At 44.6% G+C, this 25,862-nt stretch overlaps 1 protein-coding gene across 2 annotated transcripts in view; it reads left to right on the top strand.

Annotated features, from left to right (window-relative positions):
* The window catches only part of LOC139226437 (cytosolic arginine sensor for mTORC1 subunit 2), a 189,461-nt gene extending 166,889 nt beyond the window's left edge, over nucleotides 1–22,572 (top strand). For both annotated transcript variants that reach the window (XM_070857207.1, XM_070857208.1), the window contains 7 exons: nucleotides 1,496–1,689; nucleotides 2,754–2,886; nucleotides 3,645–3,768; nucleotides 4,127–4,237; nucleotides 5,380–5,462; nucleotides 15,439–15,533; nucleotides 20,141–22,572. In XM_070857207.1, the coding sequence (XP_070713308.1) occupies nucleotides 1,496–1,689; nucleotides 2,754–2,886; nucleotides 3,645–3,768; nucleotides 4,127–4,237; nucleotides 5,380–5,462; nucleotides 15,439–15,533; nucleotides 20,141–20,206 (806 nt within the window). In that variant the 3' untranslated portion in view covers nucleotides 20,207–22,572. The remainder of the gene's footprint in view (nucleotides 1–1,495; nucleotides 1,690–2,753; nucleotides 2,887–3,644; nucleotides 3,769–4,126; nucleotides 4,238–5,379; nucleotides 5,463–15,438; nucleotides 15,534–20,140) is intronic.
* The last annotated feature ends 3,290 nt before the right edge of the window (nucleotides 22,573–25,862 follow it).

Genomic DNA, 25,862 nt, shown 5'->3' with positions numbered 1-25,862 from the left:
CGGCTTCCTTTTTATATGTGCGTTTGAAAGTGTGATCTAGAAGTTTGCATGTGTGAGAATGTATGACAGCTATGTCTCAGATTCTTTTTTATTTATATCTTCTGTGGTGTTGCTTGCAATGTGCCCGACTCTTTGCTATTGAAAGGAGAGATATGGGGGCGTTGCATGTTTCTGCTGAAAGATTTTGGAAAATGGTTTGTGAGAGAAGTTTTCCGAGATTGTGAAGATAGTTTTATTTTCGATTGGTTCCTGGAAATAAATAATGTTTGCTTTATGCACTGCAGCTTATTCTCCAACTATCACAGTTACATAAATTAATAAATCTATGCATGTAATATAAAGGTGGGAGGGGGAAAGGAGTCCTAAATGGCACTTTTGTGGCCCTCGGGGACCCTTTCATCAATGGGTAGATGTCCTTCAACTGAAAAGGACAACCCTCTCCAATCTGTAGCTGCTAGTGCACAGATCACGCAAGTGAATGCTCGCTTCCCTGGCAATTGCCACGATGCTTTCAATTGGAGCAACTCCACCGACACTCTTTAACCAAGAAAGACAGTATCTGGGTGGCAACTTGAAGGTGAAAGGTATCCGCTGTAGGCTTGGCTGATGACACTTTCCCAGGATTCTAGCCGAGCAGCAGCACATTCATTGATCAGAGTCATCATTGAGCACACCATGGGCATATTAAAGGTGCATCCCGGATGCCTGGCTCAACTTGGGGTATTCTGTACAGTCTGACGGGGGTCTTGAGGAGTGTTGCATGCTGTACAACTTTGCCTTGCATAGTCCTCCTCCTGAAGATCCTAGAAGATGGAAGCCTCATAGTTTATCTATGAGCGACACCACAGGCGGTGTAGTTAGCCCTAAAATGTTAATTTGACTCTCTATAAATGGCTGTGTCACAGCGTGTCCAGTAATGTTCCACATTTATTCTAACTGGCCCAGTAACAAGAGGATTCATTCATTATTTAAGTTTCTACTGTTTTAACACAGTTGTAATTAATTAATCAGCACAACACATTGGAAACATTCCAGATACACCAGGCAGGCTGCTGTTTTCTTCAACTTACCGTATGGAAATGTAACCAAAACAAGCAGCTTTGGGATAGATCTTTGCCTAATGATGGTTCAAGCCCGAATCATTAACGCACTGTTCAAGGTGTCCTTACGTTGGACTGCAGATAGGTTAGAGGCGGGGGGAGAGAATTGCTCTGGTAGACATTGTCAACATATTCAAAAATAACGTCACTACAGTTACCAACCAGAGCAGTTCCTACCCCATTGTCTTTTTAGTGAGGTGGCATCAAAGCCCAGTTTCACTGTAGTTGAAACATACTTTTCTCCTTGTAGTTTTGTGCAATATTCACATTTGGAACGACTGTTGACCGGATGTTAACCGCAGGTTTTGCTTATAGTCTTCAAGTCCTACAGCACAAATTGTACTGTTCCATTGTTTGAAAGTTATAATCTTCTCATTTTATTCTTGTCTTTCCAGAGCTGCCCGGGTCGGATCTCCTGAGTGTGGCAGACGAGACGTGGCTGGCCTTGAATGTGGTGTCCGGTGGCGGGAGTTTCTCCAGCTCGCAGCCAATTGGAGTCACCAAGATTGCCAAGTCAGTGATCGCACCGCTGGCAGACCATAATATCTCTGTGTTCATGCTCTCCACATATCAAACAGACTTCATCTTGGTAAGATATCGCTGCTTTGAGATTGAGTAACTATTCTGAGTCTGTTTCCTTGTGCCGAGCCTTGTTTACAGGCAGCGATTGTAACAATATTGAGGATGTGTTTGTTTTGATGTAAAGTTGCTGCTGGGATTATCGGAGGCGCCCTGAACAGTGTAAATGACCAATTTAAAATAATTACAGGTTCAAATTTGGCCCTTGTGATCTATGATTAACCGCATAGCTTGGGGCATTCAGGATACGGATGTACAGCACCAGACTCCCTGCTGTGACATCATGTCGTTGCACTGACAGACAATGCCCCTATTCTTAAAGTGGAGATGTCACATCAGGAGCAAGTAAATGCCTGTTCCTCGGTGCATGGAGCTGCTCAGCATAAACATGGTGACGAGGGCTAATTTGGGAGACGGCGGGGTAGGTGTGCAGGGGTGGTGTATGTGCAATCGGGTTGCAAAATTGGGGAAGAAGGCTGTATAGAAATGTTTTTGCACCCAATTCCTCCCGCCTGTGATTTTTTGTCTGGCTGCATTTTGTGTGTCACAGTCCTTGCATACATTTCACTGTAGACTTTCTGATTGGACCGACAGTTAGCGGTTCCTGGGAAGCGCATTATTTGCATCCAACCTGCCCGGTTTTGATGACTCAGCTTGCAAGTGCCACTTTGGCTTCTGTTAGAACCAAAACTTAGAGCACAATTGTTATTCTGCATCATAACACAAAATAAATCTAAAATGCAATTTGTACCGTATGCACAATTTCAAAATACCATTGCTCCAATAATGCTAGTGAATCGGAAAACTGAAAAATTACATTTTGGCCGTAAAAGATCGTTTTCTTATTACAAATGCCAGAGGGCTGCAGTGTTTGCGCATTGGCCTCTCAGAGTTGAATGTCAGATACAGCGGTCTTTCAAATTCCCATGCCTCAGTGAGTTTTCTTGCGCTATATCATCTCCGAGATTTGTTGATACGGTTGATTTCAGACTGATCTTCCCATCCCAGTCCAGGCAAAAGAATCCATGGCATCGGGCCGGGTTTGAAATTACTTTCTATTTGTTTCACTCTCAGGTACGGGAAAGGGATCTGCCCTTAGTTATGCACACCCTCTCTGCGGAATTTACCATCCTCAGGGTAGTAAACGGGGAGACAGTTGCCGCTGACCACTTAGGAATCACGAATGGATTTGTGAAGCCAAAACTAGGTGAGTTTGATTATGTGTAACGATGGAAAGGAAAACCCACCTCCTTCATGCTCGGTGGCAGTGAATAAAGCAAATCAGCTGTTGGTGCGTATTAAAAGGTCAAAATAGTGAGGTAATAGTGTCGCTTTATAAATCATTGGTGTAACCACACTTAGAATACTGTGTACAGCTCTGATCGCTGCAGTCCTAAAAGGATATTGCAGATATAGAATAGAATGGTTACAGCCTGGAAGGAGGCCATTCGACCTTTCGAACCTGTGCCGGCTCTCTGCAAGAGCATTGCAGCTAGTCCCACTTCCCCGTCGAGCCCAACCTGTGACTGTCGGCAGCAGCACACGATGACCCCTAGATTCTCCCAGGACAGAGTGCCAGCGGTATCTCACCAGTGTGATTTACAGACATTCTTTTACTTGTGCAGAATGAGAGGAAGGTCCATTCATCAACATTCCCCCTCCCCCGTCAGTGTACACACTCAACGGATAGCCCCTTGTTAGACTTGATTCGAGTGATGTCAGTGGTAGCATGTGATTGGGGAGGGAGAACATCTTCAAAACCTCCTCAGACGTCACTAGCTATGAAAATTATCAGGGTGTTCATAGAGCATTCTTGTTTAAGTATGGGAATAGCAGAATGAAGTGTTCAATGTGCATGCAGTACCTCTAACCTGTTTCCATTTGTCAGTGGTATCACACTATAGCTTGTAGTAATCATCGTTGCTGAATGGCTTTAAGGCATACTGTTGTTTATCTGTCACACAGTTCAGAGGCCTGTCATTCATCCATTGTCCAGTCCCAGTAACAAGTTCTGTGTTACCAGCTTGGACCCTGATACCCTACCAACTGTGGCTACTCTCCTCATGGATGTCATGTTTTATTCCAATGGGTAAGTTAGGACGATCACAAAAGTATATATTTTTAAAGCAAACAGAACTAGCTTCACAAGACAACAAAATCACAACCAAAACCATAAGTCCTTCATGAGGGTTTTCACGTGGCTTCCAGTGGGGCATAGAGATTAAAATCGTTAAGCATAGAAAAGTTTCCATTCATAAACATGTATATTGTATTTAATCATATAGCAAAACATTCCCTGCAACTAATGTCTTGATGTGAATTCTTATTAAATGAAAATGCTTGATTATGGAAAAATGTAAATATTTATCGATGTGTGTTGAAGCTCATTAACAAGGGGCCGATTATTGAGGCCATTTGATCTGAATATCTATTCATTGTGATTCCAGTGTGAAAGATTCCGCAATAGGCAGTGATGAAAATGGTCACATTCGTTTCTTCTCCTTCTCTCTCATTGAGGGCTACATCTCCTTGGTGATGGATGTGCAGACACAACAAAGGTATGAGAAATTCTTTAAAAAGCTTCCTGAAATATATGTGGCCATTCCTCACCGTTACCATTTTCTGCAGTGTATACATATATGGAATTAAATGTAATACCTGTATCCAAATTACTCAGCTCAATGGGGGAACAGTGGTTAATTTGTTAAAACGATGGCCCGGAAATTCCTGCGGCCTGCTCCATCGGCGTAAGTGCAGCGGAGCGGAACCCCAGCCTGACACCTGTTCCAAATTCCTGGGAGGGCTCACTTGCATAGCCAGGATGCAGCACCTGCAAGGACGCAGCGGCAGCAGCCATCCCAGCCCAACCTGACCTGCACCTGGAGCCACTCGGACCAGAGAAGGTAATCGATCCTCTCTGGTAGTGATTGCCTTACTCTAGTGAAGGTTTGGGGCCTTCAGAACGCAGCTGGCATGAGTCCTGCTGAGGCCTTTACAGCGCGCAAAGGAAGGAATTTATTGGGGATCCCAGGAATTTCCCATGACGCACTCCCTCAATGTGGGAGGGGTGGATGGAAGATCCACCCACAACCCCCCCCTGACCAGAATTTAAAGGTTTAATCCAAATCAGACAGAATCCCCTATTACAGCCACCCATCCACCGCCCTTCTCTCTCTCTCTCTCTCTCTCTCTCTCTCTCTCTCTCTCTCTCTCTCTCTCTCTCCCCCCCCTCACCCAGTGGTAAATGCAACCTACGTCCTCTCCAGTCCCAGGGATTTGGGGACCAATGTCTTTCATTGTAAAATCCAGAATGTGCACTCAACCTCCAAGGAGGATGTTGTTTGCTTCCAAAAATAGGGTCCGTAACCACAGGATAGAAACAGGTGAACACCTATCTACCCATTTCTAAGTGGCACTAGACTGGCACTTGAGTAGAAGCTCTCATTGTTGATTCCAAATGTCACGGGCACTGGAACTGTGCCACCATCTCCAACAATGTGTAGGACACACCCAGCTCAGGAAGGAAAGTTGACACTCACTTAACTTTTTTTTATATACACAGTGCTGTCAGAGTAAAGGTATATCACTTAGTAACCGATTTACAGTTTCGTTTAGAATTGACTTTGTTAAAAGCCAAAATAAAATACTTAATTTCAGATTGTGCCAATTAAAGACGATTTATTTCCCAACCTCATCCCAGGTTTCCAAACAATCTGTTGTTTACGAGTGCATCTGGTGAACTATGGAAGATGGTGCGGATAGGAGGGCAGCCGCTCGGATTCGGTATGTAACTAATCTGGACTGTTCCTCGCAGACTTCTTCTTCTTAGTCTGGGTTTATCTCCCCTATGGTGGTCAGTAAAGTGGGTTAAATCTACTGTGGCTTGAACAATTTAAATACCTGTTATACACCCGCCCCATTTTCCTGTCCATTGACATTACTGATCAGGCAAGGTGTATAATGGCCAGCCGATCTGACAGCGCCAATTATATACCCCGAGCAAGGTTGAAAGTTCCATGCATAAAGGTTCCTCATCTGCATTTGGTCTTTCTCCAAGTAAAAAATGGAAGGACAACATGAAGATTTTTTTGCATTCTTTTTTCTTACTGGTTTCTCCTTCCACTTTCCTTCAAATCTTCCCTATAACAATATAAACTCTGTCCATCTTCCTAAGTGTTTGGAGAGTCGGTAAACTTCCCACTGGTTCTTGGTGTCACTTCCAGTGGTGATTGGCAACTGCACTGACATCAGTCATACTGCTCATGGGACACGGTGTACCGGCCTCATTTATTGCCTTGCAGGAGCAGTCCTCCTGTGTTCAGGCAAAGGTGGATCAATCCAACTCCCACGTTCTTCCGTGTCAGCAGCGCATTGGAGGAGATCGAGTTTTCCACCTTCTCAACAATGCGGAGAGGCCCTGGAAAGTGAAAGGGGAGAAAATGCAAAAATATAAATACCTTTATAAAAAAAATTTTATTTGGTGAACCTAAAGTACAGTGATTTTTATTTTGGTGTTGCTGCTCTTCCATCTTATTATTGGATAGCACATAAGTGGAATAGGAACCAATCTTTCTACCCTTCCATTCTTTTCCCTTCTGCTTCATCCTGGCCCCCCTCCATTGCCCCAGCATTACTCGTCAATCCCTTGCTGACAAAGCAGGCTGTAGCATTGTGCTATCATGAGTTGGTTGGAGGCAACAAATGACGATGTTGGGAGCTGGGAAAGAATGCAGTATTGAAGGAGAATGTTGAGGGAGCTGAGGCAATCTTAATCCAAGTTTGTAATTCTAAACAACGAATCTCTGGATCTGTGACAGCTTCCGCTGTTACACCTGCCTCTAGTTATCTGGAACAGGCACCAACAACAGTTTGGATTTGAAAAGAGCTGCCTGCCCTTGGTAGTGGAAAGTTCACCCTCAAAGCCTCCCTGATAAAATGCAACATCCCCACCGCTGCCTGGGAATCCCTGGCCAGAGACCGCCCTAAGTGGAGGAAGAGCATCCGGGAGGGCGCTGAGCACCTCGAGTCTCGTCGCCGAGAGCATGCAGAAACCAAGCGCAGACAGCGGAAGGAGCGTGCGGCAAACCAGACTCTCCACCCACCCTTTCCTTCAACCGCTGTCTGTTCCACCTGTGACAGAGACTGTAATTCTCGTATTGGACTGTTCTGTCACCTGAGAACTCACTTTATGGGCCCAAGTTTCCACATGATTTGCGCCTGATTTTTAGGAGCAACTGGTGGAGAACGGACTATCTTAGAAATCGCAATTCTCCACATTTTTTTTTCTGCAGTTCTAGTCAGGTAGAACAGTTCTACTTTGGAACAGAATTTTTTCTTCAAAAGGGGGCGTGTCCGGCCACTGACGCCTGATTTGAAAGTTTCCACAGTGAAAACGTACTCCAAACTAAAGTAGAATGGAGCAAGTGAAGATTTTTGTAGAACTGAAAAAACCTGTTCTACACATTAAAAAATCAGGCGCAGGTTACAAATTAGGCGTCCAGAACGAGGTGGGGGGGGAGAGGGGGGGAAGTCATTAAATTCTATAATAAATCCTTATTTATACTTATACAAATAAATGCAACCTGAATAAACATTTATAAGCAAAGAAAAGATTAAATAAACCATCTTCCTACCTGTGTGAAAGTGCTTCAGGCAGGCCTTTCGGGACCGAAGGCTGCCGGCCCGTCCCCAGCACCAGAATTACAGGTAGGTGGCGTTGGGTCGGGTCGGGGGGGAGAGAGAGAGAGAGAGGGGGGGGGAGAGAGAGAGGGGGGGGGAGAGAGAGAGAGGGGGGGAGAGAGAGAGAGGGGGGGAGAGAGAGAGAGGGGGGGAGAGAGAGAGAGGGGGGGAGAGAGAGAGAGGGGGGGAGAGAGAGAGAGGGGGGGAGAGAGAGAGAGGGGGGAGAGAGAGAGAGGGGGGGAGAGAGAGAGAGGGGGGGAGAGAGAGAGAGGGGGGGGAGGGGGGAGAGAGAGAGGGAGAATGGGGGGGGGAAGAGGGAGAATGGGGGGGGGGGGAAGAGAGAGAATGGGGGGGGGGGGAAGAGAGAGAATGGGGGGGGGGGAAGAGAGAGAATGGGGGGGGGGGGAGAGAGAGAGAGAGGGGGGGGGGAGAGAGAGAGAGGGGGGGGGGAGAGAGGAGGGGGGGGGAGAGGGGTCAGGTCGGATCCAGTCCGGGAGCGGGGGTCGGGAACAGGAGCGCGGGTCGAGTCAGTCGGGGGGGGGGCGGCGCGGGTGTCGGGTCTGGTCCGGAGGCGGGGGGGGCGGGGAGCGGGTGTCGGGTCTGGTCTGGTCCGGAGGCGGGGGGGGCGGGGAGCGGGTGTCAGGTCTGGTCCGGAGGCAGGGCGGGGGCGGGGAGCGGGTGTCGGGTCTGGTCGGGCGGGGAGCAGGAGCTGGCCGTGGGAGGAGCCTCATTCACGCAGCCCCAGTGAGGCCATTCAGCCAGGGCTAGGGGCTGCGTGCTTCGGGCCCCTCCCACACAGTTCGGCGCCTGGAGCTACTGCACTTGCGTGCCGACTGTAGCGCGCATGTGCAAAGGTCCCGGCACTGTTTTCAGCGCCGGGACCTGGCTCCGCCCCCCCACAGCTCCTGCTGGCTGCGCCGAGGGCCAGAGGACCTGCAAGTAGGTGGAGAATACCGAGGATTTTTTTAGGCGCACTTTGTGGCGCGAAAAACGGGCGTCTAGGTCGGGACTGCGCCGTTCTAGGCGCGTGTGGAAACTTGGGCCCTTAGAGTGGAAGCAAGTCTTCCTCGATTTTGAGGGACTGCCATTGATAACTTTTCATTTGTGTAGTTTATTCTTCTCCATCCACCAAGAGCAAGTTACATACTATCCTCGGGAGACTTTCAGCCCCCAGTTCCCCTCACACAGACTTGCATAGTCCTCAGGCCTCTCGAACATTACATGTGCACGCACGCACATTTTTTAAAAATGCACCAAAATATTCACGTTTTGTTAGTAAATTTTAAAAGCAAATTTACAAGGAGACTGTCCCAGGCTATCCTATTGAGATGGAGTGCTTGGCATCCTATGATTACCTTCAGAAACATGTGGCTGTCAGCATACCTCATCTTCCCCTGTCCCAACTCCTGTGAATGTCACTGTAAGAACACAGTGAAGTGGCGGGAGTGAACCCAATCATATTCACACCTATCATTTTAATGAACAGAAATGAATCACTGCTGGCTATGAGCTACTGATGCTCTGTCCTGAGTGATTTGGCCAGAGTGGAACAGTATCCGGAGTTCTTTGCTATTGTTTGTTCTGTGTAGGGAACCATCCCTAAAATTATACAGAGTCCCCCCCCCCCCGGAACAGGTCATTTGTCATTCTGTGGGACAGAACAGCCTTTCGCTGTCCAGTGAAGTGACCATTCACAGCAGTGAAAAATAAATCAATAGGCCCATGTCAAGTTTCACTTGCCAGTTGGCATAATATTCTCATGGCTGTTTAACATTCCAGGGATTGTTAGATTAATCCTAACTCTCTGATGGATTTTTTTTTTAAAGTGACATCACCAAGGTATTTAAATCACTTGCTTTCTGAGGAGTAAGCAGTTCCTTTACTCGGTGAAAGCACATTTTAAACCTGAGCTCCCAGGCTTTTTGTTGTTATTTTGATTATATCCTTTGTTGTTTTGAAGATAGGTGGCTAATATGACTCTCTCATCCAGTGTGTATTCTAGTTTACCAGCCCAACTCCCCATCTCCAAAGAGAAGTATTGATGCAGTTGCTTTTTAATCTTTCAGCCCCAAGTTTTCAATCTAAATATATATATATTATTTTTATATAAGAAAAGATATAACATCAAGAAGTAGATTTGGAGAAGTATCTGAAAACAGTGTTCAACTGAATAAATGGCAGAATATGATGATTTTTGTCTCGTTTCCTATGATGCAGCAGTATTTGAAAGGTTAATGGTACGAGTCCAATCTACAGGTTGCTTATATAAAAGTTCACCACCTTTATCAGCTTCATGTTTCCGAACTTCATCCTCTCTCAAACTGAATGAAAGACGCTGGGTGGTCGATTATTTGGGTTTCTGAAGACTTGGGGCAATGTCATTCAGGTTTTAATGCAACTGGGGCATCGAGTACAGAAAGTTCATAATGAGCATGGTAAAGATGCATGTATTGGTCAAAGTTTGAGGAGACTGTGCTTTTTTATAACCAGTGAACGTATCCCAAGTTGAATTAAGACGTTGCTAAAAGTAAAATTTAAGGAAAAAATGTTCTAAAGAGACAGCATCCTGGCTCCAATTCAAAATAAAACCTTAACATTGTTCGGGTTTTATCTTTTCTTCATTTTAAGAAAGAAAGACTTGGATTTATATACCGCTTTTCATGACTGCTGGACGACTCAAAGCGCTTTACAGCCAATGAAGTGTAGTCACTGTTGTAATGTAGGAAACGCAGCAGCCAATTTGCGCACAAACAAGCTCCCACGTGATAATGGCCAGATAATCTGTATTTTGGTTACGTTGATTGAGGGAAAAATATTGGCCAGGACACCAGGGATAACTCCCCTGCTCTTCTTCAAAATAATGCCATGGGATCTTTTACATGCACTTGAGAGCAGACAGGACCTCAGTTTAATGTCTCATCCAGCGGCACCTCCAACAATCCAGCGCTCTTTTGGCACTGCACTGGAGTGTCAGCCTAGATTTTTTTTTTGTGCTCAAGTCCCTGGAGTGGGACGTGAACCCACACCTTTCTGACTCTCTGTGCTACCCACTGAGTCACAACTAACATTGTGCATCAGTGCTAAGTTCTATCGAGCTATTTACTTAATTCTCGTCTCTCACTTCACCTGGGGATGGATAGGTGTGATTATGGAAGAGGAATAACTATCTCTTTAAAGTAAATAGTAAAAGAATGGGAGAATACAGGTGAGAAAAGAACACATTAAGTAAATTATGATAAACTGGAATTCCACATCTATGATGCATTTGGATGTATTTTTTTGCTTCAATTAATCTGCGTTATTTTGTTGTGGTGGTCTGGATTAATATTGTACCTTGTGCAGTCACCATAGTATCTCGGGCTATGTGTAGATAGAAACAATGTCGTTCCTATCCTAACAATCCCATTATAACATCCAGCCTCATTATGTAATGTTTCTATCTCCACCACCCTGCCTGCCAGATTTCACCAAACATTTACCATTCTTTGAGTAAAGAGATTCCACCTAATACTCTGATCCTGCTTTCCTCTCTTACTTTGAAGTTATATTTGGGGTTTACTTTTAATATTTTGCGCACTTCAAAAAGATCCCCTGTGACGGCCTCCTCCCCGGACTTTATAGAAACATAGAAAATAGGTGCAGGAGTAGGCCATTCGGCCCTTCGAGCCTGCACCGCCATTCAATGAGTTCATGGCTGAACATGCAACTTCAGTACCCCATTCCTGCTTTCTCGCCATACCCCTTGATCCCCCTTAGTAGTAAGAACTACATCTAACTCCTTTATAGAAACATGAGCTTGAGCTTGTCTCCTCTTCCCTCAGAACCCATTCTGCTTACACTCTCCTGCGTGTGGCTACTTTTCATGTCATGCTGATCAGATTTGGCCACAATCCTCCAAGTGAGGTCCGACCAAAGTATTCTGCTGCCCTCCTCTATTCCTGGTCCGAATGTCCTACTAAATCCTATTTATAGTCAGTCATTTAGTGCATGGTGTGTGTGCTTGTGTATGTGTTTAACTATCTGAACCAGTGTTAGCTGCTTTGTTCACCTAAGCTGTTCACCTTTCCTGATCTTAAGTCCTATGTTATTATTTCGTAAAGTGATGCACAACTTGTGATTATAAAATCTTGAATCACTTTAAGGGACATTAGTAAACGGCCGAAATGTCACTTAGAAGCTCTCGGGTGGGATGAGTGGGTAAAAGCATTGTGTGGTGAGGTGCTATACAGGCCAGAAGGTTCCAGGTTCAAACTCCAGTCTGTACTGAGTCAGCTGATTTCGGCACTACCTTCGTAGGAACCTAGGAACAGGAGTAGGCCATTCAGCCTGTCGAGCCTGCTCCGCCATTCAGTGAGATCATGGCTGATCTGCGACTTAACTCCATATACCTACCGTTGACCCATATCCCTTAATACCTTTGATTAACAGAAAGCTATCAATCTCCGATTTCAAAATTAATAATTGATCTAGCATCAATTGCCATTTGTGGAAGAGAGTTCCAAACTTCTACCCTTTGTGTGTAGAAGTGTTTCCTAATTTTACTCCTGAAATGTCTGGCTCTAATTTTTAAACTATGCCCCCTCGTCCTAGACTCCCCAACCAGTGAAAATACTTTCTCTCTATCTATCCTATCTGTTACCCTTTATGGGCTCAAAATTGACCCACCCCTTTTTTTGGCGCACTCACCAGAGATGCGCCGACTTTGTGGGCTGAAAAGGGCGGCGATAAAATCTCCCCCAATTCTGGCCGTTGCATTGCCTCTCCCGGGGCTTGGCGCGGCGTGGCCAGTCGATTGGGGGAGGGAGCTAGGGCCCTGCGCCAGAAACAGTGCAGGCAGCTCTCCACATGCTCTCCATCCCCCAATCGACTGTCCACATCGCGCCAAGCCCCGGGAGAGGCAACACAATGGCCAGAATTGGGGGAGATTTTATCGCCGCCCTTTTCAGCCCACAAAGTCGCCGTATCTATGGTGAGTGCGCCAAAAAAAGGGGTGGGTCAATTTTGAGCCCATAAAGGGTAACAGATAGGATAGATAGAGAGAAAGTATTTTCACTGGTTGGGGATTCTAGGACTAGGGGGCATAGTTTTAAAAATGTGTGCACATGCGCAGTAGCTCCTGCCCCATCTGTGTGCTTGCTGCAGCGTGAGATCCTATGCCGGGCCGTGTGGCCTGCCACATAGGCCGGCCCGCTGCCTTCCCGGGCTAGAAGGCCATAACAAGCAGGTTGGTGCGGGGCCCAAGCCGGGGCGGCGGGGAGAGTTTTAATCCAGGGTTGTGGGGGGGGGGGGTGGGGAAGAGTTTTGATCTGGGAGGGGTGGGGGGGCGGGTGGGTAGGAGTTTTGATCCCCGGAGGGGAGGGGGATATGTGTGATAATTGTGTAACCAGTAATTTTAATGAGCTTACTCAAGACTTTCCTTAACCCTGTTGATGAAAATACTTTCCTAACCAAGTTAATAGAAAATACTTTCAAATACATCATGATCAATTCTTGAACATTAGATTTGGTGGAATAATTTTGCTTGAATTTTCAAAATATTCAAATTTTCAAAGCATAAAACAGTAAATTTCCTGGCTATATGGTATCAAATATTTCTATGATGGTGGGTGAGCTTAGGCTTCTGGGAGAACATAAGAACATAAGAATTACGAGCAGGAGGTGGTACTTATTTTTTTATTTGGATATTTTGAAAAAATTATGTAAATATATTTTGTCTATTTACTTCTTTTATTTTTGTAGTTTAAGCTTCCATGAATGCTTCTGTTGTATAGTAAATTAACTTTGCAAAGTTTGTCAATAGATGTTCCGTATAGCTGTTTGATTCTATTCACATTCTTTAGTCAAGTCATTAAGTTCTGCTGGCCTCCGATGTATCTACCTGCACTGATTTCTTAACTCTCCGCAAGGGTTTTCTGTGCGGCCACAGGTGGCCACATACACTGGCCTAAATTAGTTTGGAGTAACTATTAGCTGTCCAAAGTTAACCCTAACCCTAACCCTAACCCTAACCCTAACCAGCATAGGTGGCTGGTAACGCCCCCTTTGAAAAAAACTAAACTAAACTTAAAACAAATCTTAACTAACTCACTTACACTGGCGCAAATTGAATGTGCAAAATGGGGAATTTTAAGATACTCCAGAAAAATCAAATTGCTCCAAAAACAACGGAGCAACTCCTGGCCAATTTTGAGCCCTATATCTTGAAAACTTCAATCAGAGCACCCTTAACTTTCTAAATTCTAGGGAATTCTCGAGAACTAAATGCCCCGTGGTTAATCAGCCAGTGTTCCTGCTCCCATTACAGGGTCACTAGGCCCGTGCAGCAGAGCAGGTCTTCAATCGTCTTGGTTAATCCTTGCCACTGGACCAAGACCGAGCTCTGTCAAGCCCGTGTGGTGGCTGGTGTGCAACAGCCATCACGTTTTTAAAAAAAAAAAAAAATCCACACACAGGCATCTTCCACCCTTCAGGATGTAGTTCAGGATCTGGAATATTAGGTCCTTCATTGAAACACCTGTGAACTCATCCTTTTTTGGCGTGGAAGCAAGTCATCCTTGTTTTGAGGGACTGCCAATGATGATGATGATGACAGGGTCAGGGTTAAAACTAGGGAGCATAGTCTCAGAATAAGGGGCCACCCATTTAAAACTGATGAGGAAGAATTTCTTCACTGAGGGTTGTAAATCTATGGGATTCTCTGCCCTAGAGAGCTGTGGAGGCTGGGTCATTGAATATATTTAAGGCGGAGATAGACAGTCTTTTGAGCGATTAGGGAACAAAGGGTTATGAGGAGCGGGCGGGGAAGTGGAATTGAGTCCATGATCAGATCAACCATGATCTTATTAAATGGTGGAGCAGGCTCGAGGGGCCAAATGGGCCTACTCCTGCTCCTATTTCTTGTGTTCAGTTGTGGCTCAGTGGGCAGCGCACTCACCACTGAGTCAGAAGGTTGTGGGTTCAAGTCTCATTCCAGGGACTTGAGCAGATAAATCTAGGCTGACACTCCAGTGCAGTGCTGAGGGAGTGCTGCACTGTCGGAGGTGCCGTCTTTCGGATGAGTTGTTAAACCGAGGCCCCGTCTGCTCTCTCAAATGGACGTAAAAGATTCCATGGCACTATTTCAAAGAAGAGCAGGGGCGGCCCCTTATTCTGAGGCTATGCCCCCTGGTTTTAACCCTGACCCTGTAATGGGAGCAGGAACACTGGCTGATTAACCTTGGGAATTTAGTTCTCTAGAATTCCCTAGAATTTAGAAGGTTAAGGGTGCTTGGATTGAAGTTTTCAAGATATTAAGGGGAACAGATAGGATAGATAGAGAGAAAGTATTTCCGCTGGTTGGGGATTTTCTGACTAGGGGACATAGTCTATAAATTAGAGCCAGACCTTTCAGGAGCGAATATTTATCCCTCGACTAATTTCATTAAAACAGATCACTTTGCTGTTTGTGGGAGTTTGCTGTGGGCAAATTGATTGCCGCATTTCCTACAGCAGTTACTATAAGTACTTCATTGGCTTTAAAGTGCGTTGAGACATCCGCTGGTGGTGAAAGGCGCTATATAAATGCAAATCTTTCTCTGTTATTGCAATCCCCTTATCCCTGCCGGAGGTTGTATCTGTGTGGATGTCAGATGAACAGATCATTGGGCACAGCCGTGATGCCTTCCACAGTTGAACCTGACTACACGTGCTATCTCGGCTCACACATCGAGAATAGTCACCGGCAGAGAATGGAGGGGAGTGGGCACTGCCAGCACCCATACAACCACACCTCCAAGCACCAGTGCCTTCAGCACAGGAGGGGAGAAATCTGGTGACGGGGGGACGCAATAGTGAGGCAGAAAATGGATAAAACCTATAAAATAGTGTTCTGCCCTACTTAAAATGAGAGCTTTTGTAATGTCAAAAATGCCCAAAGCAAATCTCCATGAAGGATGCTGTCTCTGTCCAATAATCGTTGCCTTGGCCCAACAGATATAAAAGGGCCAGTAGTTATTTGAAAGAATGACTATTTTAAGTGCTCTGTTGACCGCTGGGTGTTTTCGGTGCTGAGTGTTAAATAGATCTGAACCTCTTCCATCAGATGAATGTGGAATCGTTGCCCAAATTGCAGAGCCCCTGGCTGCCGCTGATATCCCAGCATACTACATCAGTACCTTTAAGTTCGATCACGCCCTGGTAAGTTTCTAAACAGCCTGGCTACAAAAGGGCAGACCGCAGTGTTATTTTCGGTAAGAAAAATAGGCCTGTCACTTTGCGTTACTGTTGCTTATTAAAACTATTTATTCTTCCGTAGCCCAGCATGGATCCAGTGGGACTTTCAAGAGCTTGCTTGTTGAATGTGAACTGTGTGAAGCTGATGTTACTGACAAGGTTAATCTGCTGAACCAGAGCCAGTTCATTAGAGTAAAATGTTGTTTTTCTTTCTGTTTGCCTGCCCGCCCTCTGCTTCACTGCCCCTCCGTATTGAGAGTGATTTATCAGCAGATTGATTATTGCTAATTGTTTTAGTCTGGTAAAGCGTAAAGCTGAAGGAACTAAGCTTGCACAATTGTGATGTTTTTGCTGTGCTTGCCGTTTTTCCTCCTCTTTTTTTAAATGCAAAGCTGTCGGACTGTGTCCCCTGCAGATAGCACAAGAAGTTGTTATCCGTCCACATCCTGCTCTGTTCCACCATGCGGGTTTGCAGACGGTGCCCCTGCAGATTTTGCCCATTAAAACCCTGTTTACTCTGCTGGCACTGATTAGCAATGTGCCATTGCTTTGACAGTTGTGTAAGTAAGCTCAATGTTTTTTATTAAGAAAGCGGAGTCTGTATTCTCGGCTGTAGATTTTGACTTTTTTTTTTGTTCTTATTTCTCCAGCAGCATCTTTCTGTTCTAAGCAACCACGGTGTATCTTTTTTACAAATCTTAGATTTTTTTTTTTTTAAAAACGTTGCTCTTAGTAAAGTACAGTCACTCTAACAACAGGCTTTATATCTGAGTAAAATACACACATAATCTAATGCAGCAAATTCATCTCCATGAGGAGGGATGGGTGGGTGATCTCAATTTGTGCGCAGTTACCGTTATATTTTTTCCCAGTGTTCTCCCCCTCTGAAGGCATTGACTCATGCGGAGGCCAATGATATGGAGCTGGTTGTCATCCAACACCTCGCCAAGTGCATGTGCCTCATGCGCGAGTTTAGACAACGTAGGGGTTATCACAGCCAGGCCAAACCCTGCCCACACTTGACACCCACACATAGACAGCTCCCGGCAGCAGTCACTGAAGAGCAGCCAGGAACCTTGGTAGATCTCCCCTCGAGCATTGAGCTCGAATGTAGAGCTTCCTATCACCGCCTAGGCTGAGATCAGCCAGCTCGGCACAGCAATGGAATGCAATAATATCTCGGATGGCGGAGGAGTGGTGATCTGACTAATCTGTGTGCATCATAAGATAAATACAATGCACTTTACTTTACTAATAGAGAATTTCTGTTTAGTTCCCCATATACTTCATGAAAATGTCATGAACAGGTACAGAAAATAATCAAGGCATGCTGGCCTTTATATCTAGAGGACTGGAATACAAAGAGGTAGAAGTTATGCTGCAGCTGTACAAAGCTCTGGTCAGACCATGCCTGGAGCACTGTGAGCAGTTCTGGGCACCACATAGGAAGGAGGGAGTGCAGCATAGGTTTACCAGAATGATACCTGGACTTCAAGGGTTAAATTACAAGGAGAGATTACACAACTTACGGTTGTATGTCCTAGAATTTAGACGGTTAAGGTGTGATCTGATCAAAGTTTTCAAAATATTAAGTGGAATAGATAGGGTCGATAGATTGAAATTATTTCCGCTGGTTGGGGAATCTAGGACTAGGGAACATAGTCTAAAAATTAGACCTTTCAGCAGCGAAATTGGGAAACACTTCTACACACACAGGATATTAGAAGTTTGGCACTCTCTTCCGAAATTGATGCTAGATCAATTGTTAATTCTAAATCTGAGGTTGATAACTTTTTGTATTAAGGGATATGGACCACGGCAGGTATATGCAGTTAGGTTGCCGATGAGCCACGATCACAGTGACTGGCGAAACAGGCCCAAGGGGCTCAGTGGCCTATTCCTGTTCCTATGTTCCTAAAACACCTTTCTCTCAATGAGTGGGCTGCAATAAGTTTGGGAAGTAAGTAAACTGACATGCAGATTCATATTGACATCAGACAGGAGTGATGATCTCATAGAATCATAGAAAAATTACGACACAGGAGACCATTCGGCCCATCTGTGGCCCTAGTAAGAGAACAGGGTGAAACAAACTTCCCAATTGGCTTAGTGGGTAAAGGCCCTGCTGGTGCAAGACTAAGCCCTAACAGCTCAGAAGGACCTAGGTTTGATTCCTAATCTGTACTAAATTCACTGACAGCTGGGGCAGCAGTGGGGTGCAACAATTAATTGGCTGCAGTGTTGCAAGGCTAAGAAGAGGAACAATCGCAATACAAAAGCAAAATACTGCGGATGCTGGAATCTGGAATAAAAACAGAAAATGCTGGAAATCTCAGCAGGTCAGGCAGCATCTGTGGAGAGGAAGCAGAGTTAACGTTTCAGGTCGATGACCCTTCGTCAGAACTGGAGAGTGTTCGAAAAGAACAGATTCTTAACGAGCACTGAAAGGGGGAGGGGAAGAAAGAACAAAAGGGAAGATTTGTGATAGGGTGGAAGACAGGAGAGATTAGAGAGACAAAAGGGATGATGGGCCAACTTCAAATGGTAATGCCAGGAGTTAGAAAAACATTAGTCAAGATAGGGTGTGAATGGCGGGGATAATGACCAACTGCCGTTCGAGACAAAGAGGAAAAAAAGAAACCGGTTCAGAAGGAGCCAAAGATTGGCAGCGGTTAGGCTCTGAAATTTTTGAGCTCGATGTTGAGTCCAGAAGGCTGTAAAGTGCCTAAACAAAAGAGGAACAATCGACCAGGGTTTATGCACCTGTTTGCTATCCATTGGCTCTTGATAGAAAGTGAGATGAAAACCAGATTGAGCTCGGCGTGTATTCCTCCATTGGACAAATGGCTTCCCAACACTTACTCTGTAGGCTCAGGCATGAAGAATGGCTGCTTGGCTGAGGTGGCGATTGGCTGAAGGTGGCCTTGGAATGGTGTCCTGTCTAGAGTGAGCCCTTGGCAATCCTACATATCCTTTGGCATTCAACCTGCACAGGTGCAGTGTGAAAGTAGTATGGGAGCCTGTCCATCATCGGCCTGTTCGATGCTGATGCATCCAGTTGAACCAGTCAGACTCTGTGATCAGGTGAAACCAGAATCTGTTTGATCTCAAACACGAAAGGCAAAATGTTATTGCTTGTATGATGCCCACAATAGAGGCAGGATAAGCTTGCCGTACCAGGGTTAAAGACAGGCAAGTCCCCTTTAGTGTGGTGTGGCAAGTGTTGGAGTAGGTTTTTTTTGTATGGTGGTGCATGGCGCCACCCAACAGCACACACAAAAACATTTTAAAGCTCTCATGGCTGTTATTATGCTAACATTTCATGTTCAAATAGCCACAGACAAAACATCACAATCTGAACATTTTGCCCTTAGTTCCATGGTAACTTTAATAATGTGATTAGTTAATTAGTTTAATTGTATTGGAGAGGTACAATAGCATAGTGGTTATTTTACTGGACTAGTAATCCAGAGGCCTGGACTAATGATCCGGACCTTGGCAGCTGGGGAATTTAAGTTCAGTTAACTAAATAAATCTGGAATTAAAAAGCTAGTATCAGTAATGGTGACCATAAAACTACCAAAGTGTCGTAAAAAATCATCTGGTTCACTAATGTCCTTTTAGGGAAGGAATTCTGTCATCCTTACCCAGTCAGGCCGATATGTGACTCCAAACCCACAGCAATGTGGTTGACTCGTAGCTGCCCTCTGAAATGGCCCAGCAAACCACTCAGTTGTAACAAACCGCTACGACAAAGTCAGCACTGTGAGAGTACCTTCACCACAAGGATTGCAGAGGTTCAAGATGGCAGCACACTACCACCAACTTCTCAAGGGCAATTGGGGATGAGCAATAAATGATGGCCTTGCCAGTAACGCCCAGATCCCATGAACAAATAAATAAAATAAAAAATTAGTTTGTGGTGTAATGCCATAACTCACTTGCTGTCCTACTTCCTATTTTAGGCCCCCGCCATGTATCTCACCATTCGTTGGACAAGGACAAGGACACTCCTGTTCTCATGTGTGGAGAGCACAAAGCATGCCTAACTTTATAATTAATTTTTTTATTCCCCGCCTCTCCTCTCTGAAGTCACTAACTCTCTGTTGGGATACGGTTCCACAGGTGGCAATCACCCTATGGTACCTTGCCCGGGTGGCTAATATCTAAGTCTTGATAATGAATACCGCCAGGTGACCCAGACATCCCTCCTGAGTCCACTGCTGTCCACATGTGCACTTCTATTAGGGCTGCCTGTAAAGTCATCGTGAGTGGGAATCTGGCTAACTTTTCCTTCTCTAACCCAAGGCTATTGTAGCACTTTGAATCATTTTGGTGCCATTTCAGCTAATTCAGCACAGACCAGGAGTAAAACTTCGGACCTTCCTGGTCTATATGGATCAGACTTTTCATTCTGAGCCAACGAGAGAGCCCCATTAACTAATCTAATAATACAGCTTACATTTAAAGTCTGCTTACTTGAGTGAATAAACGATGCGTCAGTCCATTAAATGCTTCATTGTCCTGTTTCTTTCTATCCTCTTTATCTATTGTCTTCCCTTTATTTCCAGGTACCTGAAGAAAATATCAACAGTGTGATAAATGCTCTCCAAGTGAGTCAGAACAAGAAGCAGTAGATGGGAAACTGAGATCCTGCCGGTTTCTTCCTCGCACAGTATTTGAAGCTGAAACCCAGATTTCAAGAAGAATCCTTCGGGTGTCCGTACGACAGCGGAGAGCTTGTTTTCTTGGCGAGCTGATGGCTTCTTGAAGTCTGTTCCCAAAGTGAATGTTACCATTGTGTTCTTTGTGTGAACCGTGTTGCATTGTACTGGTAAAGTCAAACCATCTCTTTCTACTGATATTTCCCCCCACTGTGAAGGAGCTGTGGTGATTGGCTGTTGTTCTGTGAATTAGTTGGGTTAGTTATGAGATGCGTCGTGTAGTAAAGCTGATTTCTAAAGTTTGGGGGGGCAGCAAGGTGTCTAGTTAAGTATAGGGATGTCATGATCTGTAGAATGTTGGGAGTGATTACAAGGATGTAATCTAATCTTGGGACAGGGTCAGATGGGCCATGTACCTCCAGCGTAAAGTTGGAATCCTTTTCAGATTACGCTCTTTCAGGTCACTCCCTGGCAGCTGTTACTTTGTTTAATAACATGCTGTTTCATTTTATCTGAGAATATAATTCATTTCTGGGCTGTCCGCTTGCCGTCAGCAGCATCCGTGCTGCCCCCGCCTGTCAGTGCACCGTAGGTTGATGTGCAATAGCACGTGTGCTGATGCAGCACCGTTATTACTGCTTCCTCCAGTAACCATCTGCAGTTGGCTCTGGAATATCCCACATCTAATATATACATATAAATATATATATATATATACACCACGGGAACATAAACTGTGCCGCACGCCTGTAATTACTGCTTTGCTTCTTTGTTCTCCCCTGTGTCACGGCAACCATTTAACGAGGTTGACGCGGAAGTTTGACACAGGGATAATTGGGGCAAATGTCCTAGCAGCACGGTTTGCCCTTATTGAAAGAGGGCTGGGTTTCCGCAGATGTGCTGCTGATTGACCAGCTTCATACGTTCCGTGCTTGCAGCCAGCCTTGGTCACTTCCCTTATAAATACGACCCACTACTTTGCAGAGCGGTGAAAAGGGGTTTATTTTGGTGACCTTGGACAAAGCTATTCCCATTACTGAATTCTTCTGAATTTCAATGATGCCTTTGATAAAATGATGTCTTGACATCCCTATACTCAGTAACAGGACAGCATGGGATCCAAGGAGGGGGTTTTAATCCTCATTTTTTAAGGCATGGGGAGAAAGATTCCAAACCCCGTTGTTTAGATTTGAACTATCCAATTAAATAGCTCGGTATTCCAACTGGCAATCTAATTTGACATTTCAAATGTAACTGTGTTCCATCAGGGTTGCCAAACTCCTGGGTTGACATAGTACACGGTATGCCGATAACAGTGTAACATTAAGACAATTCTTCAAGATTTCTCGGCAGGAGTTATTGTTCAAGAGAGGCATCAGAAATGAGTTATACATCACCAGTTGCAGAATTCTGAAAAGGAGAAATAGAAAGACAAAATGAATGCAGCAGTTTACTGTTACTGCAGACCACACATTCTCAGAAGTGTCAAAGGTCCAGTAATTGGAGTTACCTACACAATGGTTTGGGGTTTTTGTTAACTTGTAAACCATTGCACCTGTTGTTTTAGCAGCCCTTTAGTTGTTCATAGCTTACCTCAAGTTTTCTGTCACTTGTGAAGACATCAGCTGCAGGAGCAGTGAACTGGCAAGTTTTACTGTTGTGTTACTTTATTCCCTCTTTTCATAATTCTGCAATTGGTGTATTTTATTAATTTCTCTTGAATATGTACCATCAGATGTGGCACTTGTATCTCCAATGTATTGGTTATGTGTTCTGTTATTCTAACAGGTGCCAATTGGATATGGAGGAGGGAGAATGTAGCGTTGTTTATATTTCATACACTAATTTGCACACAGTTGCCTGAATGACCCTGACAGCTGACACTTTGGTAACTTGATCATCCTTATCTGATACAGGCGACTTCCTGTATCTATCTTCGATCATTTCCTTCTCTACTATGTAATTTATACACATTTTATGAAGTAAATAGGACTTAACTAATTTGTACTGCTACTTTCACTGGTGTATCCATGCCTGTTTTCTTGTAATGGAAAACAGAGGAAAGATTTTACTGTTATAGATTCAACAGTATTCCCTGCTGGATCATTCAGTCGCCAGAGGCAATGGCGAGATTCTGAAGCTGCCTCTCACAGTGCTGAAGTGCCTGCTCAATGTTGTTGTGATTGCTTTATTAAGGAATATTAACAAAGCTAAGACAGTAGTATGAGATAAATCCCAAGGTAGGTGCTGAAATTAAGAAATAGTTTAAGCCTGATCCGATTTTCAATTGATTTTTTTTTAAACTACATGTTTTAATTAATTTCAAGCCTGGTTTACATATGTGATGTTTTTTTTCCTTATTAGTAGATGCTGTGTTTTGATATTTATGGCATTTGCTGAAACACTAACTTTAAAGTGTTTTTTTTAAATCCAGTCGCTTGTTGAATTAGTAGCAGCAAAAAAGTTTACAAGCTAGTTATTTTTGAACAGTAATTTCTTGCTTGCCAGTAATGGTTCTACATGTGCTGCATTATATTTACAACCACTGCTCTTGTGTTTTTTTTCCCCCCAATCAACTAGTAAGTTAGTTCCTTTTTAGTTTTGTCTGGTGCTCTTTGCACCTATTATCGGTGCAACACTGCACAGTAATACTTTATTTTAAGGTGAGGTGAACATGTTCATTGAAGGGAGCTCACTCATCCCCCAGTGTGGAGCTTGAATGAACTTTTCAACTTGAGCCAACCAAAAGTAATTTATCTCAGTCCAAGAACCTCCTTGTTTCAAACCACCTCACTCCACTGGTACCAATTCCTAAAATGACCACAAAACATTAATGTCACTGTCATTACTCCTGACTTAGCATCTAACCCTAATCTACAAAGCTAAGCAGCCTCTAAGCCCCATAAAATGGACAATACCTGCTTCCTATATTGACATTACAGTTACCCCATGCAGTGTTTCCTTCCCCACAAACACCAGATGAACAGATAGCTATTTCTACCCCTACAGATGGTGTTGACTCCCTCATGATTATAAGCTACATCAATGGAGGCATCCAGCTCCTTTATTGATGCTGCAGGGCTGCGTCCAGCAGATTTTATAGATCCTGATGATGATTGACTGTTCTTTTGACCGATTGTCTGAGTCCTAGACACCATAAAGAAAGCTCCACATCATGAATCACACTGACTGACACAGGATTCAATAAAACTGACTCCAGGCATTAGCAAAACCACCTGAACTACTGACGTGCCATTTTGTAAAATGCTTTGCAAAGTGCTACATGCTTTTTCCCCCACACATTTCTATTTACTTTTGCGGGTGCTCTTCTATCATAAATACTTGCACAGATGTGTAATACTTTACTAACGTTCTAACAACCCATCGTGTTTTTGACCTGTTATGTGCTGTTATGTGGAACTGGCTGGTTGACTTCATGGCTGAATTAAGATTCGTTAGTAACCGTTCTTCCCAGCTGCCCCCTTGATAACATGAACATTGCTCCAACCAGGGGGAATAGAACGGTGAAATCGCAGACCTCTATATATCTGCTATTCAAACAAAGCAGAGTGCAATCTCATTTATCCACACTCCAATTATTGCCATTCTAGCTGGAAAAGACTCGTGTGAGACATCGGAATTACACCTGTTTTTGTTATTTGTATTGTACCTGCCTTCATTTCCATGAAATTACCGTACTATTACGATCATAGTACGGTATGAGGGCTCTCGACCAGTTCTAATTGCCCATGGGGATGACAGATAATGGAGGTTTCACTGTGTCCGAATGGGCTATGTATTGCCACTGGCCTCCTGTGAGATTGAAAACCACAGTGCAGTTTCTTGTGGACCAGCAAGAGACTGATGCAACTCCTCTAACTGAAGCAGGTACATTTAAGGAGGGAACTGAAACCTGTGACCTTTTAGTTGGAGTCAAGTTTTCCACCACTGCAGACACCTTATGTATTCAACCGTTATCAAGTGTTTCCTGAAGCATAAATTTGAAGGAATTCGGAACAGTCAAATTCCAGTGTCTGTGTTGTTGGAGAACACTCTCCTCGTAACACAAATGGTTGAACATTTTGATGAATCTTAAGAATTTCGCTGATAATCATTCTAGAGCAAAAAAAGTTAGCAATATGCTGCAGATAAAAGGCACATCATTCAAGCCTTTAGTTCTGTGAAGTAAGACCAACACAAAAAAAAATGTTTGCAGTTTTAGTTTGCAACTTATTTGTTAAAGTCTGAAACAAAAACAGAAAATGCTGGAAATACTCAGCAGTGTGAGGGCTCTGACAAAGGGTCATCGACCTGAAACGTTAACTCTGTTTCTCTCTCCACAGATGCTGCCTGACCTGCTGAGTACTTCCAGCATTTTCTGTTTCTGTTTCAGATTTCCAGCATCCGCAGTATTTTGCTTTTGTATTTGTTGAAGTTGTTGCCCAAGGAGTATTCTGAGGAGGATAGCATCATCAAAAATTAGAGTTTGAAGAAATATACCTGCATAGGTTACATACAAGTTGCTTTCTTCACACGTGTTAATCTAATGCACAATGCAAAGCCCGGTAGTATCTTCAACTTTCCGACCATGACCTGATCAGCCTAATTATTAGCCCGATTTCCACTACACAGTGTATGACAGATTCGGTCAGTTCCAAAGCGACCTTGTAAATGCCCTACAGACCTAGAGAAAATGACCCATCATGTAGCTGTGGATATGGTAGCAGTCTGAGAATAGTATCTATGTGATGGTAAAGCAGCTCTGCTGGGAGATGAATCAGCTTTGATTTACACTCCTCTGAGCAGCAGGAGATATCGTTGTAGGAGCTTGACATCACTCCACTGGTGTCCACGCTCAGGACACGTTCCGCTTTATTTCAGAGGCTTTTATTGCATAATGTCAGCCTTACTGTCGTGTCTGGAGTGAGCCTCAGTATGTGGAATGATGCCAGAATTGCGAGGCACAGATGTAAACCTGGTGATTATTGTGAAGTGATAAGAAAGAGAATCAAAGTATTAATTTCACTGCAAATACCCATCCATTATTATAAATTCTCCACTGAATCATTTTATCTAGCTGCAGTGTCCACTGGGGAAAAATCCAGAGGTCTATAATTATTACATAGAATGTACATCACCGACACACAAATCTAGGCTAACACTCCCAGTGCAGTGCTGAGGGAGCGCTGCACTGTCGGAGGGACAATACTGAGGGAGCGCTGCACTGTCGGAGGACCAGTGCTGAGGGAGCCCTGCACTGGTGGGGGGACAGTACTGAGGGAGCACTGCACTGTCGGAGGGACAGTGCTGAGGGAGTGCGCACTGTCGGAGGGGCAATACTGAGGGAGGGCCGCACTGTCGGAGGGGCAGTGCTGAGGGAGAGCCTCACTGTCGAAGGGGCAGTACTGAGGGAGTGCTGCACTGTCGGAGGGGCAGCGCTGAGGGAGCGCTGCACTGTTGGAGGGCAGTACTGAGGGAGCGCCGCACTGTTGGAGGGCAGTACTGAGGGAGCGCCGTACTGTCGGAGGGGCAGTACTGAGGGAGCGCTGCACTGAGGGATAACTGGTCCATGCCGTTGTTTATGCTCCACACGAGCCTCCTCCCACCCCTCTTTAACTAACCCTATCAG

The sequence above is a fragment of the Pristiophorus japonicus genome, chromosome 16 (assembly GCF_044704955.1).
Source record: "Pristiophorus japonicus isolate sPriJap1 chromosome 16, sPriJap1.hap1, whole genome shotgun sequence".
NCBI classification, from domain to species: Eukaryota; Metazoa; Chordata; class Chondrichthyes; family Pristiophoridae; genus Pristiophorus; species Pristiophorus japonicus.
This window is presented reverse-complemented; position numbering and strand designations above follow the sequence as displayed.